The sequence below is a fragment of the Arachis hypogaea genome, chromosome 20 (genome assembly GCF_003086295.3).
Source record: "Arachis hypogaea cultivar Tifrunner chromosome 20, arahy.Tifrunner.gnm2.J5K5, whole genome shotgun sequence".
Lineage (NCBI taxonomy): Eukaryota > Viridiplantae > Streptophyta > Magnoliopsida > Fabales > Fabaceae > Arachis > Arachis hypogaea.
In genome coordinates this window covers 132,977,308-132,995,010 of record NC_092055.1, presented here as the reverse complement: position 1 = coordinate 132,995,010, position 17,703 = coordinate 132,977,308, and the positions used below count along the sequence as shown (strand labels likewise).

Genomic DNA, 17,703 nt, shown 5'->3' with positions numbered 1-17,703 from the left:
TCTAAAATTAAGGATAAAAAATCTAATCTAAAACACCTCAATATTTTTTAAATTATAAAAAATATCCTTAGCATTTTTTTCAGATTCAGAAACTCCATGCCTTCCCCCTCTGGCCCCGCTCTCACCCCCTTTGCATCTGATCAGAACCAACGAAAAAAATAAAATTTATGAAAAGCGCATGCAAGCGGTGGACCAAAGACGGTGAGTATGAAGTCGGCAATGGTTCAGTGACGAAGATGGAGGAACAGCTGTCGTGATGGCTGCTAGGTGCCCCTCTCTCTCTCTCTCTCTCTCTCTCTCTCTCTCTCTCTCTCTCTCTCTCCACACACACCAGCCATCCATTTTGTGCACCTTCGTCTCCACCTTTCTTTTCACATTGGTGTAGCCCTCAGCGCCGTTTCTAGTTGTGCATCGCGCGCCATCGTTGCGTTGGGTGATTCTTCCGCTATGGATGTCGTTGTCTTTCTCAATCAGTTTTGGGTGATTCGGGTAGGTTGGTTCCTAAATCAAAATCTGAAATTGTTGTTGACTTGTGATTTGAATTTGTTGTGGTTTTGAAATTTGAAATTTATATAATTGGATTCCAATTTAGTTGTTTTGTGAATTTGTCTGGCCCATACTGCCCATCATGGTCTTGAAGTCAAGTGAGTTGGATCCAAGAATTATGATTCATTATGGCATTCCATCACCGGCTTCAGTTCTTGCCTTTGATTCCATTCAGAGACTCTTGGCTATTGGAACACTATTAGGTGCTTATATTGCTTACATTAATGGCAGGGGTGAAAGACTAAAGGTGATTGGTGGTGATAATATTGAGGGAATTTTGATTTCTCCTAAGCAATTGTCTTATAAGAACTTAGAGGTACGTTTCATCTACTTTTTTTATTTTGCAGATTTGAAGTCTCAGAAAGCAGAAACTTTGTTTGTTCTTTAGAATGGGAGTCTAACATTATTACTTTCTCTGTTATTAGTGGCTCTCACTAATTAATGTGTTATTATTATTATTACTCCACTGTGAGAGAGAAGATTTTAGAAAATGGTTATTCAGAGAGAATGGTAAATAATGAAAAAATAATGAGGAGGTGAATGACAGGGGTATGCAAGTAATTTCACAATTTACTAACAGTTTTTTGACGTTTAATGTTAACAGGGACTAAATTGAAAAATAATTTTATGTATAAGGACCCAATTGAAAAGAAAAAAAGTATAAAGAACTAATTAAAAATTCGGTGAAACTATAAAGACCTGCAGAATAATTAAACCTTTTTAAAACTCTTGTAATTTGTAAAAATAATTTCAATAGTGAAATTAACTTATTTGTTTTTTCAAACTAAGGTTAAAGAATGAGTTAGAGAAAATATCGGAAACCAACTACCCCATCGCCAACTTGAATAAATTTTTAAAAAATAGGATTTTGAATTTGTAAAAAAATAGGATTACGACGTAACTATTCTTTGTGAACATGAACAAATAAAACTTCATGAACGTAACTATCATCGCGAAATCCTACGATCTCATCGTGTTGTCGGTCTGTAACCAACTAGGAATGTAGCCAATTAGAATCAACTAATTGAAAAAATGGAGGTTTGTTATTAAAAAAAATAATAACTCCTCATTATCCTAATTTTTTGAATTTCAAAACTAAAAATATAAAGGATTGACTTGAATTGGCTTATGTTATATTTAGTTCCTTAGACTTTTTCTTGTTGTTGGGGCGAATATCATAATTGATTAGAGTTGATTGATACCCTAAAAGCACCTGCAATGGTGAGTTCCTCTTTCACTTTTTTCTGACACATAGGAACTCTAACCATTGGAGGAGAGAAGGAATGAGTTCCCGCACGGGTCTCAAGGTGAGGGAGTCCCTCTAAACAGGGACTCAAGTTAACCAATAATAACTTGTCATTTGGCAAGTTATTTTAAAAAAATAATAATATAAAATCTGAAATAATTAAATAATTATATTAAATAATAAAATAATAATTAAATTAGTAATAATTATAATAAAAATTAGATTAAATAATTAAATTTTTATTTAATTAATAATTTATATTAATTATTTATATTATTATATTAAATTATAATTAATTAAATTTACTTACATTAAAAAATAAATTTAATTTTTACACCTTACAAAATAATTCTTAGTTGAGTTGGTTATTTTTATTTTTAAAATTTAAAATGCTAACGATATTATTAAAATTAGCAATTGTAAACACAAAATTATAAATTAGTGTAATCCCGAATTATATATTGTGTATTATTATTATATATAAATTTATTTAATATTAATATCTTTTAATAGTGAATTATTTTTAAATTTATAAATTTAAATAATATTATTAAAAAATCAATTACATTAATTTTAAGTATTTTAATTAATTAATTAAGTGGGACCACAACATGGACTAAAGTTAGTTCCTCCTAATGGAAAAGAGAGAGATGCTTTGAGTTCCTATTTACCGTTTATGACGTAACAGCTGATGTGAAGTTACTTTTTATAACAGGTGGACCATAAATAGGAATGGAGTAAAATTTTTTTTTTAGCTTTTACATCATTTGAGCTTTCAATAATGATCATTGCAATAAACAAATAAAAAAAAAATACGAAATCTCGTTACACTTGACTTAACAATAAAGCCGCACTTGTTTCTTGAAATTGAGACCGAGATTGAATATTGTATTTAGTAATAAAAAATTAAAATTAAAATTTTAATTTTGAGACATAAAATTTTAGTTCTTTTCACTATCTTCAGAAAATAAGGACATATATAGGAGATTAAAATTTTTAGGAATAGAAAGTAAAATTTCAATAACATTATTTTTTTTAAAAAATATTTTTATTTAACTTAATCTATTCTTTCATCTTTATATTTATCTTAAATTAAATATAATATTAAAATATAACTCAGTTATGTATATTTTACACTAAATATAATATAAAAAATATTTCATACGTGACAGCTACTTTATTGGTATAGCAATGTGTCAGGTACTCAAGTGCGGTTCGGTAACCCATAAAATTTTTATCGTGTTATTAGATGTGTAATGTCATTAATGTCCATGAAATAACAGTAAAAAGCAACAAAGGGCAGTTCATGTGGTGCGGCTTTGGGACAACTAAAGAACTGCTGTAGTAAAACCAGTTGGGAGCTGATGACCTATTGGAAATCCAGGCCGAAAAACATAATAGACAAGTAATAAAAATTGGATAAAAATTTGTAATTTGATGTGGCTTAAGTTATTGAATACAAATATAGTAAAAGGACTTCACCAAAATAAAAAGTTTGTAAAAAATTTATTAATTAAAAAAATAAATGATATTATTGTAATATTATAAAATTGAATAATTTTTATTAGAATAATCATTAGATTAAATTTGTTATAGTTAATTATATTTATTTTGCATTCAAATAAAATAAAATATGTGATAAAAATGTAGTTACTATATATTTGTATATATTACACATAAAAATATTTTATAAAAATAAATAATTAGCTACTATATATATTTATGTATAAATATATATATTATGTTATTTTACTCAATTTTTTAATAAAATTATTATCACTTGAATAATCAAATTTAGTGTAAAAAAAATCAAATTTGTTATTATAACAAGGTAATTAAACTTTTTCATAAATACTAAATATGTATTTTTATATAATTAGTGACTGATTTTTATATTTATGTAATATAATTAAAAATAATTTGACATATTTTTTTATATATCAAAATTAATATTAATATACAAATTTATAATTTACATGAATTTAAGCCGACATATTATAATTTTATTTGGAAGTTAAATTTTAACAAAATTTGATAGAAATAATCTTTATATTAATAGATGATGATAGTTCAATCGTGGTATGTTCATAAGTTTTATAAAAAAAAAGACAATTATGTAGAGTAATTTTATTTTAAAATAACCGAGTAAAATTATTTTTCAAATAATTTATTTATGTATATTATTCTAAATAAAAAGTAAATTTTACAAAAAAGATATATGCAGGATAATTTTGCTTAAGTTTAAACTTTATTTATCCTACTAACTCCTTTTTTAATTCAACTTTATAATTAAACTATATAATTTATATTTTTGTATATTTGTATACTTAATTTTATAAAAATATTTCTTGAAACATCATTATAATTTATTCAACTAATATTTTACATTATTTTAATTTCAAATTTTGAACCAAAAATAAATTTATGTAAACAAACATTTTTTATTTAAATAAAGTATTTTTTTCACTTCACAATATTCATTTTATCTTACTATGCATTGTCTATATTATTTTATTTTATTTTTATGTTTTAGTAAATATTATCTTAACAATGAATAATATTAATAATTTAAAATTATTGTTCATACTATTGTTATTTAAATATTCTCTTAATAATGAATACTAAAATTTAATACCACAATTTATATAAGAAAAATTAGACACAAATGTAACTAAATTTAATTTATAAAAATTATATAATTATATTTTTTTTATTTTTTTTATTTAAATAAAAGAATTTATTAACCAATAACTCAAAGCCCAATTGACTTCTGCCTCTAACACTGCATTTAGGTCCAGTTTGGGTAACTAACTTAATTAAGCTCTTTTTGATAAAATAACTTAAACAATAAATGACTCTGTTAAAAGTAACTTATAAATAAGTTATTTTGTGTTTGAATTTTTAACTCTAAAAGTGCTTATTTTAAAGAAATGTAATGAAAAGTAAAAGTATTATGAGAGAAGTCATTTTTTTTAACTTCTCTATAAGCTCCAAAATAGCTTCTTAGAAAGTTACAATTTGATTTTAAAAATTGTACCTGACATTAATACTATTACTTTTCATAAATCAAAAATTAAAAAAAGCTACTTCAAAAGTTAAAAAAAGCTACTTCTAGAGTTTCCTAAACGGACCCTTAGTTGGATTAATACTAACTTAGCTTTTAACAATACTACAATATGAGCTATTTTTTTTTTTTTTTTTTGGTTGGATGGATTAGAAAATCCCTAATCTTAGACTTCACAATATAAGCTGCTTTGAATGTGCGCCATCATTTGTACAACAAGGACGTCAGGCCACATCAACACATCAAAAGATGCCTTCGTAATCTCTACCACCAACTTATTTTATTCATTCTATCCACAGTGGAAAATTAAAGAATACCAGTATATTAGTAAAGTACAATAACATATGTAAAAATCTTCTTATAATATAAAAATTTAATTTAATTTTTATTTTTGAATCTTTTTTTTAAACGCAACCTAATTAACTAATCATTTCTGGGTTTTTAGTCCCGTTTCAATAAAGAAAAAAAAAACTAATTATTACGCCTCGCTGCTTCCAGGTTCCATTTGCTTCTCCAATCTCCGCGTTTTCTTCATCATGCATGTATTAGTTCAACATATCCAATTATCCATCATTAATTTCATATTTTAAGTATGCTATAAAATTAGGTCCTATATCAACTAACTTTCTTCGTAGTGCACTTCATTTGCTTTTTGGGCTTCAACAAACTTCATTATTTATAAATGTACTTGAATTCTATTAAACTTATATCTATATAGGATGGTATAGTATACATGAATTTTCACCACATGATTAATCATATCACAATACGAGATATATGACATTATGACATATCCCTTCGTCCCAATAACATATGTAATTAAAAAAGTATTTATTTATATATATTTTTTCGACCATAAACTTGAATTTTATACAACACTATTTTCTAGACCACAACATATTCAATTTTGTAGTAATGTTATTTGGTGAATCCCTATATCTATCTGGAAACATTTTAAGTATATCAGGAGTACTGGTGTTCCAGTTATTTTAACTGTTGATTTAAATTATAAAAAATATATAAAATATATATTAATTAAAATCAACAGTTAAAATAATTGGTGCACCGGTACTTCCAGTACACTTAAAATATTTCGTATCTAATATCTATACTATTCTTGAATTGCTAATTATTGAATTGATGGATCAAAATGAACCGTCACTGTCACTCTGGTTCACTATATAGAATGCACCATGCATGCAGCAGTATATATTATTATATACAAATAAAATCTATTCTTTATATGCTTATTTCTTCGTTGCACTAACGTTCTCCCTCTCCAATACCACTTAAAAAAACGTTCTATATATAGCATACATATATTTTTTTTTTGGGGTTAACATATTTATTTGTTGATAACAACTCATATGAGAATAATAATTAAATTTTGTTAAATAATTTAATATATTTAACTAAATTAAATGATATCAATATTTATATTATTTGAATAGTTTGGATTTTTTTTTTTCGATAACTTATAAGCTTGTAGCATATATTCATTCATTGGGATAATAATTTGGTAACAATAACATACACGTGGCTCAGAAAGGTGGTGACAGAAGACTGCGAAGTTGGATCAGAATCAGATTAAAAAGATATGGATCCTATCTTCTAGAACTATGTATGAGAAGCTGATCTTGTGTTGTGTGCTCCAGGTGTGTTCCAAAGGTGCAATAATAATTATACACACTACACCTTTTTTTTTTTTTTTCCTTTAACTTGCGATGACATGACCTATTTTCAGAGTACCTATGACAATATATAGATAAGTAGGATGATTGAGTTTGGTGTTCAATTTTTTATTATTTATTCTATTTTTTTTATCTATCTTTTACTTAATTAATCTTTTAGGTATGAAAATTTTAATTTTTTAGTTAAGTGATTATTTATGTGAAAAACTAAAAATATTTTTATGTAAAGATAATAATAAAAATGTTAATATATATTATATTAAATAGTTTAATTAAATATATTAGATTATTTAATAATTTTTAATTATTATTTTTATATAAGGATATTTTTTATGTGAATAATTTACTTTATATATAATAATTACATGAACATAACTTCAATTTTTTGAATTTTAATTTTTCTAAACCACTATTATGATACTCAAATAACTTTTATATTCCTCTAACACAATACAATTTTCTCTCTCTCTAATTACAAAATAATAAACAAAAACAAAATTTAACATAAAAATACGTTGACCTATTTTTTTAAAAATAACATTAAAATGCATTTTGCCTGGCACATTGTATATATGCAACAAAACATTAATAATTAATTAAAAAAAATTCACCAAATTAATTATTTATATTAAAATACAAATTATTTATTTAAAAACAGGTTAAACAATATATATATATATATATATATTAAAAATTCTTTATATGAAGTTGATACTTAAGAATCGATAGACAATTTTTAACTTTACGTGAAGACAATTATATATGAGTTTTCACCATAATATATATAAAATACATGTGAGTCCCCTAGAGAATCAACTAGGGTAAAGCCAACTCTAACCAACTAGTTGAAAAACAAGTTTATTACAAAACAAAACAAAAAATATTTCTATTATCTTAATTTTTTGAATTTTAAAATTAAAAATAAAAAAAATTAACCTAATTAATTTATAGTATAATTAATTTCTTAGACTTTTTCAGTATACAATAATTAATTTGATATTTAATTTTTTATACCTACTTAACATTCTTATACAATTCACTGTAACAACCTTATCCACCCTATTTTGGTAACTTAAAAACCTGGTTAATGTTATTTTAATATTTATATTATTAAAAAAATTTAGATATTCTAAAAATACTGATATTTAGTGATTTTAATCATTGATTATAATCATAAACATATATATATATATATATATATATATATATATATATATATATATATATATATTAAAATTAACAGTTAAAATAACAGAAAAATTGATACTCTAAAGACATTTAAAATTTTTCTAATATTATTAATTAAGTAGGCAATTTTATAAAAATATCATTATATAAAAATAATATTATTGTTTAACTAAATTATTATTTAATAACTTCTAACTATTAACTTCCCATATTAAAACAACTCCATTATTATTTTCGTTCGAGGACATATTCATATAAGTAACCACCAATTAATTATGTATATACGTAACAAGAGCAAAATTCAACTTTGCCATTCTGCCAATTGAAAAATCAGAGGGAGAGAGAGAGAGAGATATTTATACTACCAGCATCTGAGACAATATATATATATATATATATATGTCAATTATACCATCATAAGAGAAGCTAATTTTACTAAATGAAATATATCAACTAACTGTATTTGTTGCTCTCGAAAGCAACTAAATTGTGATGAATGAAATAACCACGAAAACCTACAAAAAAGAGGCTAAAATTCCAGACTAACTCAAATTGCATTGCACCTTCCCCTTTATCCTTTTCTGTTCCATGGTATGTACACTAGAAAAAAAAAACTATTATATAAGACTGACAAATACAGCCCCTAATCAACAAGTGCTCATATTGTTCCATAATAATTATGAAGGAAAAAAAACTAAAAAAGTGAAAAACAACATAGAAGGTGATCAAGTTTTTTTCTCTATTGGTGGACACAAATCCTCCAAGGTTGGTATATAGAAATAAAGTTGCTTTTTTCTCGTGTGTCCATATTTGAAGCATCTCAGCAATTTTTTTCTTTTTGATCATCACAGGAAGTCAGGAATATTGGAAGAGGTTGTTGGTGGTTGCATTTTGGGGGGACAGAATGAGATATTACCCTTCCACAATCTTTGGGCCATTATACATTTTGCCAACTACTTCTAAGTCTTCAAGTTTGTCATCCCTCTCTTGTAGCCATTCATAAGCACATCTTTCCTCTTCAGGAATGGATAATCCTTCTACTGAAAACAGAAAACAAATCCAAAAATGGTTCAGTAAAGAAATGATCACTACTTGTCAAATAGACCTTTTGTATTTCTCTTTGGAGGACCTCTTCAATTCTATTTTTTATTTTCTGTTGTCATCTCTAGTATTTTTTATTCAGAGAATATTATAAGTTCCCAAAAAAAAAAAAATCAATCATATTCTAACCATGATTCTTGTATATAATTTTATTTAATTTTTTTATTCCTTTTATACAATTATCAGAATAGAAAACATTTAAACAAAAACCAATTAGACCCTTGTTTTCAATTTTCACTCTTTCCGTCTCAAAATTCAGACTAGAAAAGAAAACATACAGAATTCGAGATTAGCTGTTCTAGCAAAACTTAAGGTTGTATGGTTTGGAGCAAAATCCAATCAAAAGTTAAATAGTATTTTCATTAATTGTGGTACAAATTAAGGGCATCATGAATTGTTTCAAGTCTGAATAAAGTTGAGTAAATAAGGCTGCGTTTGGAAAGAAGACTTTGACCGAGAGACCGAAATTGGGAGACAAAACTAAATTAAGCCTCTATATTGTTTTTGATATAAAATGTATTGGATTGGGTTTCGTCTAAGTATCATATTTGGTTTGAGATAAATATGAAAATTGAAGAGTAAATTTGGAATTTAAAAAATTACGAGAGTATTTTTGAAATGAAATGTTAAAGTTTCAGTCTCCAGTGCCAGAAATTTCAGTCAACTCTTTCCCCCCCCCCCCCCCCCAACACAATACTAAGTCCCAATCTTCCAATCTCTAGAAAGTAGAAACAAACACTACCTAAGAAGAATGGATTCTTTGTTTCTTTATTCTTTTTTTTCCCCCAAATTTAAAAATTGGAAGTTGCAAGGAAGATAGATATACCTTCAAAGTTGGAAAAAGGATAATTATGGTAGTAAGTGCAGTGCCTGCCATCAGGATCAGAATAAGGAGGACCAAGCACATCTAGAACTGCGCAAGCTGTCACCGCTGTGAAGCAATGCATGTTTCCTCCCTCTGCTGGGTACAGAATGGAAGGGTTGCATGGTGCTATGAAATCGGCGTCTACCTTCACTTTAGCCAACCGCATCTCGCTACCTCCATCTGCTTAAATTACTTAATTAGTACTCTTATGCATATACTTAAATCGCTTATTTTTTCTTTGTGGATAAGGGAACATGTGAAAAAAAAGATTCCTGGAAAATTGACCAACATCTTAGCCCTTGTTCTTCTCAATGATGTACCTTGTTTTTCTTTCTTTACACATTTTTGCACATTTAACAAGACAAGTTTTTGATAAAAGTACATATTTAATTTAGATAAAAAAAAAAAGTTTAATTATGTTGCAGTAGAAAAGATTGCTTAAACAAGTTTTTGATCCCTATAACAACTTCAGCTTTTGGTTTTAGTCTAGTAAAGTTAAAAAAAAAAAATTAATTTGAATTCCAGTCGTTTGTTTGTTGTACTGACGTAGCAAATTAAATGCTGATGTGTTATATATCTTACTACATCCATCATTTAACATTTCATATTAGTATTTATCAGAACAAACTAACAATAAGTAAAACCAAACTTTTCAAATTTTACTTAACCAAAATGAAAAGAAAAATTTTCAAGAACCAAAACCAAAAAACAGTTTTTATAAGAACCAAAAACTTATTTAGGCCAAAAGAATTTGATTGTTCTGCTATAAAATATTTTATTATTTTAATAGTTAATTTTTTATTGAAAAAATGTACAAAACAAGAAGTACACAAATATGTAATGGCTGAATTTTTGTATTTATGGAGTATTTTCGTTCATCCTTCTCTATTTCAAATTAATTATCCTTTTTATTCTTGATTTTAATCTTTTTAAGCACACTGGAAAAATTAATATATCCACTTATCCAAACACATCAATCAAAGTGAGCATCAATTTGAAACGGAGAAGTAAAAACTGATACTCAGGAAAATGTTTATATTATTATATGACTTAACACAAACTTCATAATGGGGGATTTTTGAAACTATGGAAAACTGTCTGGTCTTTGTCCAACAATTAATATGCAAGTTTTAACGGCATTCCTTGTTATGTTCCCCCCATTATAGCACAATTTCTAAAGCATAAACATGTTAGCCAGCTTAACCTTTCAATAATATCTCGAGTAAAGTACCAACCCGATCCAGGTCCTTTTTCCCGAATGACAACGCAGCTCCTGTCATTGATCTCCATGAGACAACGCAACCCTTTTGTCCAAGCCACCGTCATCTGTTAACGGAAGTTGCTGACATGTCATGTTAACATGTTGAATTGGACATTAAGTGCCAACATAGAATGGACAGGGACTTATTTGTTCTTAAACCCAAACTGGTCAGGGACTTATTTGTCCATACTCATTCAAACAAAACGACGTTGTTTTGACATCAAATTGGTCAGGAGATTATTTGTCAAAGACCTACTTGTCCTAAAAAAAAATACAATATTTTTTTAAATTAAAATTTTATTGTTATACAATTAATAAATTAGTAATATAATTTAAAAAATAGCCTTGTAATATATTACTATTATTATGGAAATATATTTAGAATTTAGAGTCTCTTGTACTCTTTTGTAATAGTTACATAATAATAATCAAGTATAATACACATAAGAATACAAAATACACATTAAAATGAGTTAAACTACACATGTATTTATTTACAAATAGTATTTTTGAATAAATAATTAATACATTATTAGACATTAAACAAGTGCATTGTTAATGTTCAAAACACAATAATTTTTTGGGTTTAGCTAACATAAGGGCACATGATAAGATTACTAGTAATAGAAGTTTTTAAATATTTTCTTGTAATAAATACAAAACAACTGTATTGAAAATTTAAACTTTTTATATTTTCAATAAAGACTTTCTTAATTTGTAATTTTAACATGTTCTCTTAGAGTACAAAATAGGTAAACGGTTAAACATTAATTCTTTTTCTATTTTTTATGTGAAAACATTCAAACCTACTCAAAAGAACTGCCAAAATTACAAGATAAGGAGCCATTAAGAGTAACATCAAGTCAACAACATTGACTAGTACATGTTGTAAAAAAGCTAGCCAATTATTAACAATATTATAATGTTTATGTATATAAATTTACATATATTTTAATCTAAATAATTATATATAGTTATACATAGAAATAAGTCTTGAAGTTCATCATAAATCATGACTTCTTAACTATTAGTTATATATGTCACATATCAAATAATGTGTTCACTAGTTTTTATTTTATTACATAAATTATCTAGATCATAATACTAATAATATATCAATGGATTATTATTTATTAGAAATTATATTACTAATTTATTAATTGTATTTCAATTTTTTTTATGTATTTAAAAATTACACTGAATTATTTACTTAGTGCCATAATAAATAACATTTTTAAATTTAAATAATTTATTAATTAGCTTATATTTATTATACCATATATTCAAGAATTTATTGAAAAAAAATATTAATATAATGAATATTATAACAATAAAAAATGAATTTCAGAAAAAAATATCGTATCAATTTTTTTAAGACAAATAAGTTCCTAACAAATAGACCCCTGATCAATTTTATGTCAAAACGACGTCATTTTGTTTGAATGGATATAGACAACTAAGTCCCTAGCCACTTTGGATTTATGGACAAATAGGTCCTTATCCATTCCATGTTGAAACTTAATGTCCAACTCAGCATGTTAACGTGACATATCAGCGACTTCCGTTAACAAAGGACTATGATACCAACAAAGGACTATGATATATAGAAGGGCAGTGTTGTCTCATGGAGATCAAGGACAGGAACCAAAGTGGATCGTTGTTTTGGTTAGGGATCACGTTGTCATTCGAAGAAAAGGATAGGTGGTCGGGTTGGTACTTTACCCGTATCTTTTCTATCTCATGACTATTCTAAATTTAAACTATTTTGCTCCTCTATCCAGAACGCATGAAATGGACAAACATGAATAAGAAAACGTAAATACTTCCCGCTGATTTCTTTATGTTATTGTCACGATAATCGACCATGTTCAAACAGAGGGAGCAATACATTAGAAAATAATAAGATTGTAGAAGAGGAATATACTCACTTTCTGGAGGTTTGAAGGTGGTGGGGGTTTCAGGAGGAAAGTCAACAACCCAATCATACGATTTAATGTGCATTGTTCCGAACAGAATCTTGCTCAGAACCGTCATTCCGGGGTGGTTATGCAGAGGAATAACCCCCGATGGTGGCAAACAAAATATTCCAATCTGTAACAAACAAACATAACAATGTTACCACTATCAACAAAACAGTTATATATATGTGTGATGAAATCAAAGCAGCAAAGGGATAAATACAAAGTGCACAAGTACCGAGAATTTTTCGCATTCATAGATGTGAAGGTATGTGATCCTTGGCCTTCTTTGAGATCCGTTTGTATGGAAATACGGCATGTCGGGTTTCAAGCCCACATCTTCTGGTTTTATTCTGTCTGCAAGAACACACAAAGAGATACAACAGTTGCATGAGAATGTGCTTTGCATGGCACACTCACCAAAAAAACTAAGGTAAGAAAACAATTAAGCTAATGACAACTGTAAACAACCATCGATTAAAATAATTCATGGCATTACTTTGGTCCACCAATAGGACTGTGCATTCCAAAAGAAACAAAGCACAAATATCATTATATAGTAGACAAATAACATTGTTGGTCATAATACTATCTCCAAATTCAAACCATGGGACACATACAAAACTAGCAAAAAAGCTATACCCTTGTGCTTAATTAACAACTCTCAACTAAACAATTCATAAGTCTTTTGTATTAAAGTCTTCAGCAACTTGCCAATATCTTTTACCCCCTAATCATTGAAGTCATCACCATAAAAAAAAATATTTTTAACAAAAGCATCTCGCTATATCTATCAATTCAAAGCCCACAGATTGAAGATTTCCCACAGAAATTGTACGGATTTAAAAGAGCCTCAAATCAAGGCATACTATATATGAACGTCTAAACATCACATCATACTCCATGCCAACATGCACTCTGCTACCTTCAAATTCTGATGCGGCTCTCACTCCAACACTCACAAACTCTTAATTTTTACCCTAGGTCCAATTTTAGATTTTCAAATATTACTAATTTGCATACAAAGATTATTATCCATACAAGAAGAGAAGAGAGAAGCAAAGCAAGGGTAAGGGTGTCAATTTTACTTTCAAGACAATATTTGATTAAGCATGGCACACTATACTACTACGCTATATGTAAAAGATGATGGATGTCTCATTCACAATATATATAACATGGGCTTGACACATCACATTGTATGAACCGAAAACTTCAATGTCTCTCTCTCTCTCGTGGGGAACAACAAGCACATGATAAAAATGCATTTTTTTAAATTAGAAAGCCAAAAACCTTGGAACATACACATATATTTAGACATAATATAATATACATGCATGCTAACACACAACAACAACAAATTTAGCATATAAAAGAGGATAATTGATGGAGTTTTTTTTTTCTTTGTGAAATTCGGAACTCAACAGCCAACACCAATAATTTATAATAATTAAAAAACATATTATTTAATTACACCGAGACTTAAGTTCAATTTTTCTAAAAATAAAAAATAAAAATAGAAAGCATCTGGTGTTGGATTGATAATTCCAATGAAAATGGAATAGGCCGAACCCAATTCACACGTATCTCACTAGACTCGCAAAAAATTATTTATGCACTTTTGGGGATGACAGCATAATTAAACACCCCAAACTAATTTCAAGAATATATAATATAATATTATATGATATAATATAATAATAAAACCATATATCAAACCTTAGGAATTAAAATATTCACAACAAATAAATTCAATTCTCTTATCAGATCATCGAGGTATTTACAACCTAGCAACGGATTAGTCATCGGAATCACGAACCTAAAATAATTCATAACTTACACTCAATTTCAACTTAATTGTAACCTTCTGAGTTGAAGTCATTTCAATAATTATCGAAAATAACAAATAAAAAAAAATTGTACCAAGAACAGATTGGAGACTCTGAATATCTTGTGGCGGAGGAACAACGGCGGGTGCGGCGGAGACGAAGACATCTTTGCAAGTGTCGAAGAGAGTCTGAACCGGCGGCACCGGCGCCTTCTTGTGGCGCCGCCGGTTCTTCTTCGACTTGCTGCTGTTGGTAATGGTTTCCTTCGGCAATTCACAGAAGTCTCTTCCCTTTCTATCCGCCAAGGTTCTCTCTATCCCCATTCAATTCACCAAAATGCAACACCAATCATGCATCACGAAACCGAAACCCTCAATTAGCAGAGAAAACAGACGGTTATAATAATAATAACAAGATATTTTCGTCTTTGCAGTTTCAGATATTTTCGGCGAGGCTGATGGATGATGTGGAAATTTGAGATATGACGGTGGTGTACGCGAGGAAGAAGAAGAAGAGGAGATTAGTATCCTGGTTGGTGAGGGTTTTTCTTTTTTCTTTTATTTTTCTTTTTTCTGCTTTTTTGGGGTGCAGATTGGTGTTGGTGTTTTGATATAAAAGAGGGAGCAGTGGGAGTAGTAGCTGAGAGAGAGAGATAGAGAGAGAGAGGGTTGGTTTTTTGGTGTGATAATAGAAAACCAGGGGCCATGCTAGCTATTCCAGTGGGCTGTTTCAACAGCGGGTTTTTATTTTAATCTTGGTTTCACATTAATTAATTCATTTAGCAGTCTACTATTGTTTATTATTTTATTATTAATTATTACGATTTTTAATATTTTATTTAATTAGTTGTTTATACTGTTTGCTACTAATATGTAAAATAGTCATTAACACGAGATTTGATATTATTTAACATTGTAATAGCTACTAAAGTATTAAAAATATAAATTTAGTTAATTTGTGTCCTAGAATATATAGTAAAAATATAATAATAAAAGATTTTAAAATTTTTAATATATTCGCAATTTACATAAATAAATTGTTACAAATTCAAATTTTAGAATTTTCTCTCTCTAAACAACCTCAAAATCACTCCAAATGAGTAATCCGCGGCTGCCTTCCACAGTCTATATAGGTAGCCACTCTCTACGTAAACCGCTATAGCCTCTAGCGGTTTACGCATGAAACCCTATGCACATAAACCGCTACTGGCAGTAGCGGTTTATGACCAACCCCAAACAAAGAGAAATTGCGACAAGCTCTAGCGGTTTATGTGCTGCCACATTTGCATGTAATCCGCGACTGGCAGCAGCGAATTCTGTGTTTACATAAACCGCTACTGCCAGTAGCGATTTCTATAGATATATGAAATAATGTATTTACGTCTTCATTTTGAAAACAATTACTGGAGGTCGGCACTCAAATACCTCCAGCGTGATATCATGGCAGACGAAAGGAGCTTGAATCAACTGAACGGTGTTGCGCATATTACCGGTGCCGGTCCACGTAAACCACTATAGCTCTAGCGGTTTATGCATGAAACCCTATGCACATAAACCGCTACTGGCAGTAGCGGTTTATAACCAACCCCAAACAAACAGAAACCGTGACAGGCTCTAGCGGTTCCTGTGCTGCCACATTTGCATGTAATCCGCGGTTGGCAGCAGCGGATTCCGTGTTTACCTAAACCGCTGCTGCCAGTAGCGGTTTCTATAGATATATGAAACAATGTATTTGCGTCTTCATTTTGGAAACAATGCAATTGCATAATTTTAAAGGTACAACAATTTATTTATGTAAATTGCCCTATATTCAAAATATTAAAAATATAAAAAATAACTTTTTAATAATTTTTAATTAAAATATATTTTTATGGTGTTTTTAAAATATATTCTTAAAACTTAGTAAAACCCTAAAATCATAAATAAGAGACCTGGAAAAAAAAACTTTTTTATTAGTGCTGAAATTTTATCTAACGAAATCGAAAAGAGGTCATCGAACGAGGAAGATTTGGTGACCAAAAACACTAAAAAAATCAAGATGAATCGTACAAAAAACAAAGATTAACAAGAAGAAGTGATGGAAGATGCCTTTAGCGCCATAGTGGTTGGTGAAGTGAGTCCAATGCATGAATAGACCAAAATTCAGGAGGAGAACGCTGGGAAGATTATCAACTCCTCAAATAAAAAATCTCCTACTTCTATGTGATGGTTGATAATGATTTTGATAACCTTAACCCAAAAGAAATAGTAGATATGGTTGCCAAGAAATATATGCCCAACTAAGAGATCATGGAAACGAGAGAAGATTTGGAGACTTCCTTCAATCCTAAACCTAATATTGCAGTGACTTTAGAAAAATATAAAAATTAGTGCAGGTCATGAAAACTATCTCTGATCTTCAAATTGCTTGGAAAGAACCTCAAACTCTAAGTTATGGAGAGATGAGTCCAAAAGAAATGGGCTAGAAAAGATATAATTAGAGTGATAGATTTAAAAAAAAAATTTCTTAGTCCACTTCTTTAATTAAAAGGATTATTCCTATACACTTTTGAGGAGTCATGGATGATTGTGGATTATTACCTATTGATGGTGCAATATTGGAGGCCTCTTTTCATGTTTCAAGAACTAGATATAAAAAAAAAGTGGTTGTCTGGATTAGAATTCCAAATCTTCAGGCAGAATTATATAATAAATATTTTCTTTAGAAGGTTGGTAAAGTCTTGGGAACAATGCTCAAGGTTGATGAGCTGACCTCTATTCACTCTAGAGAAAAATTTGCTCACATAGTGTGAAAATTGATTTAAGAAAATTGATTGTCCCATCTTTTTTTACTTTGGGTAAAGAATTCAAACTAGAATATGAAGGCCTCCATCAAATACCTTTTAAATGTGGGCATCATAGTCATAAGTTAAAAAGTTGTCCAAATTTTATTAGAAATATGTTGTAACAAGTTAT

The 17,703-nt window shown here is 28.4% G+C and overlaps 1 protein-coding gene across 2 annotated transcripts; it reads right to left on the bottom strand.

The window, feature by feature from the left end:
• Window positions 1–8,152: 8,152 nt before the first annotated feature.
• Window positions 8,153–15,470, bottom strand: LOC112782412 (plant cysteine oxidase 2). Of its 2 annotated transcripts, none has more exons than XM_025824771.3 (5): window positions 14,844–15,470; window positions 13,159–13,277; window positions 12,891–13,053; window positions 9,663–9,881; window positions 8,153–8,775 (listed from the first exon to the last, which is right to left on the bottom strand). In XM_025824771.3, the coding sequence occupies exons 1-5, from the start codon at window positions 15,070–15,072 to the stop codon at window positions 8,648–8,650; spliced, it is 858 nt and encodes a 285-aa protein (XP_025680556.1). In that variant the 5' UTR covers window positions 15,073–15,470; the 3' UTR covers window positions 8,153–8,647. The 2 variants fall into 2 exon arrangements, with proteins under 2 accessions (XP_025680556.1, XP_025680557.1); XM_025824772.3 differs by having other exon boundaries at window positions 8,153–8,772.
• Between the last annotated feature and the right edge of the window lie 2,233 nt (window positions 15,471–17,703).

Coding starts and splice junctions, on each gene's coding strand:
- LOC112782412 (XM_025824771.3), bottom strand. CDS start 15,072: ATGGGGATAGAGAGAACCTTGGCGGATAGAAAGGGAAGAGACTTCTGT. Junction 13,054..13,158: donor ATGAATGCGAAAAATTCTCG/GTACTTGTGCAC, acceptor TGTTTGTTACAG/ATTGGAATATTTTGTTTGCC. Junction 9,882..12,890: donor CACCTTCAAACCTCCAGAAA/GTGAGTATATTC, acceptor TAATTTAAGCAG/ATGGAGGTAGCGAGATGCGG.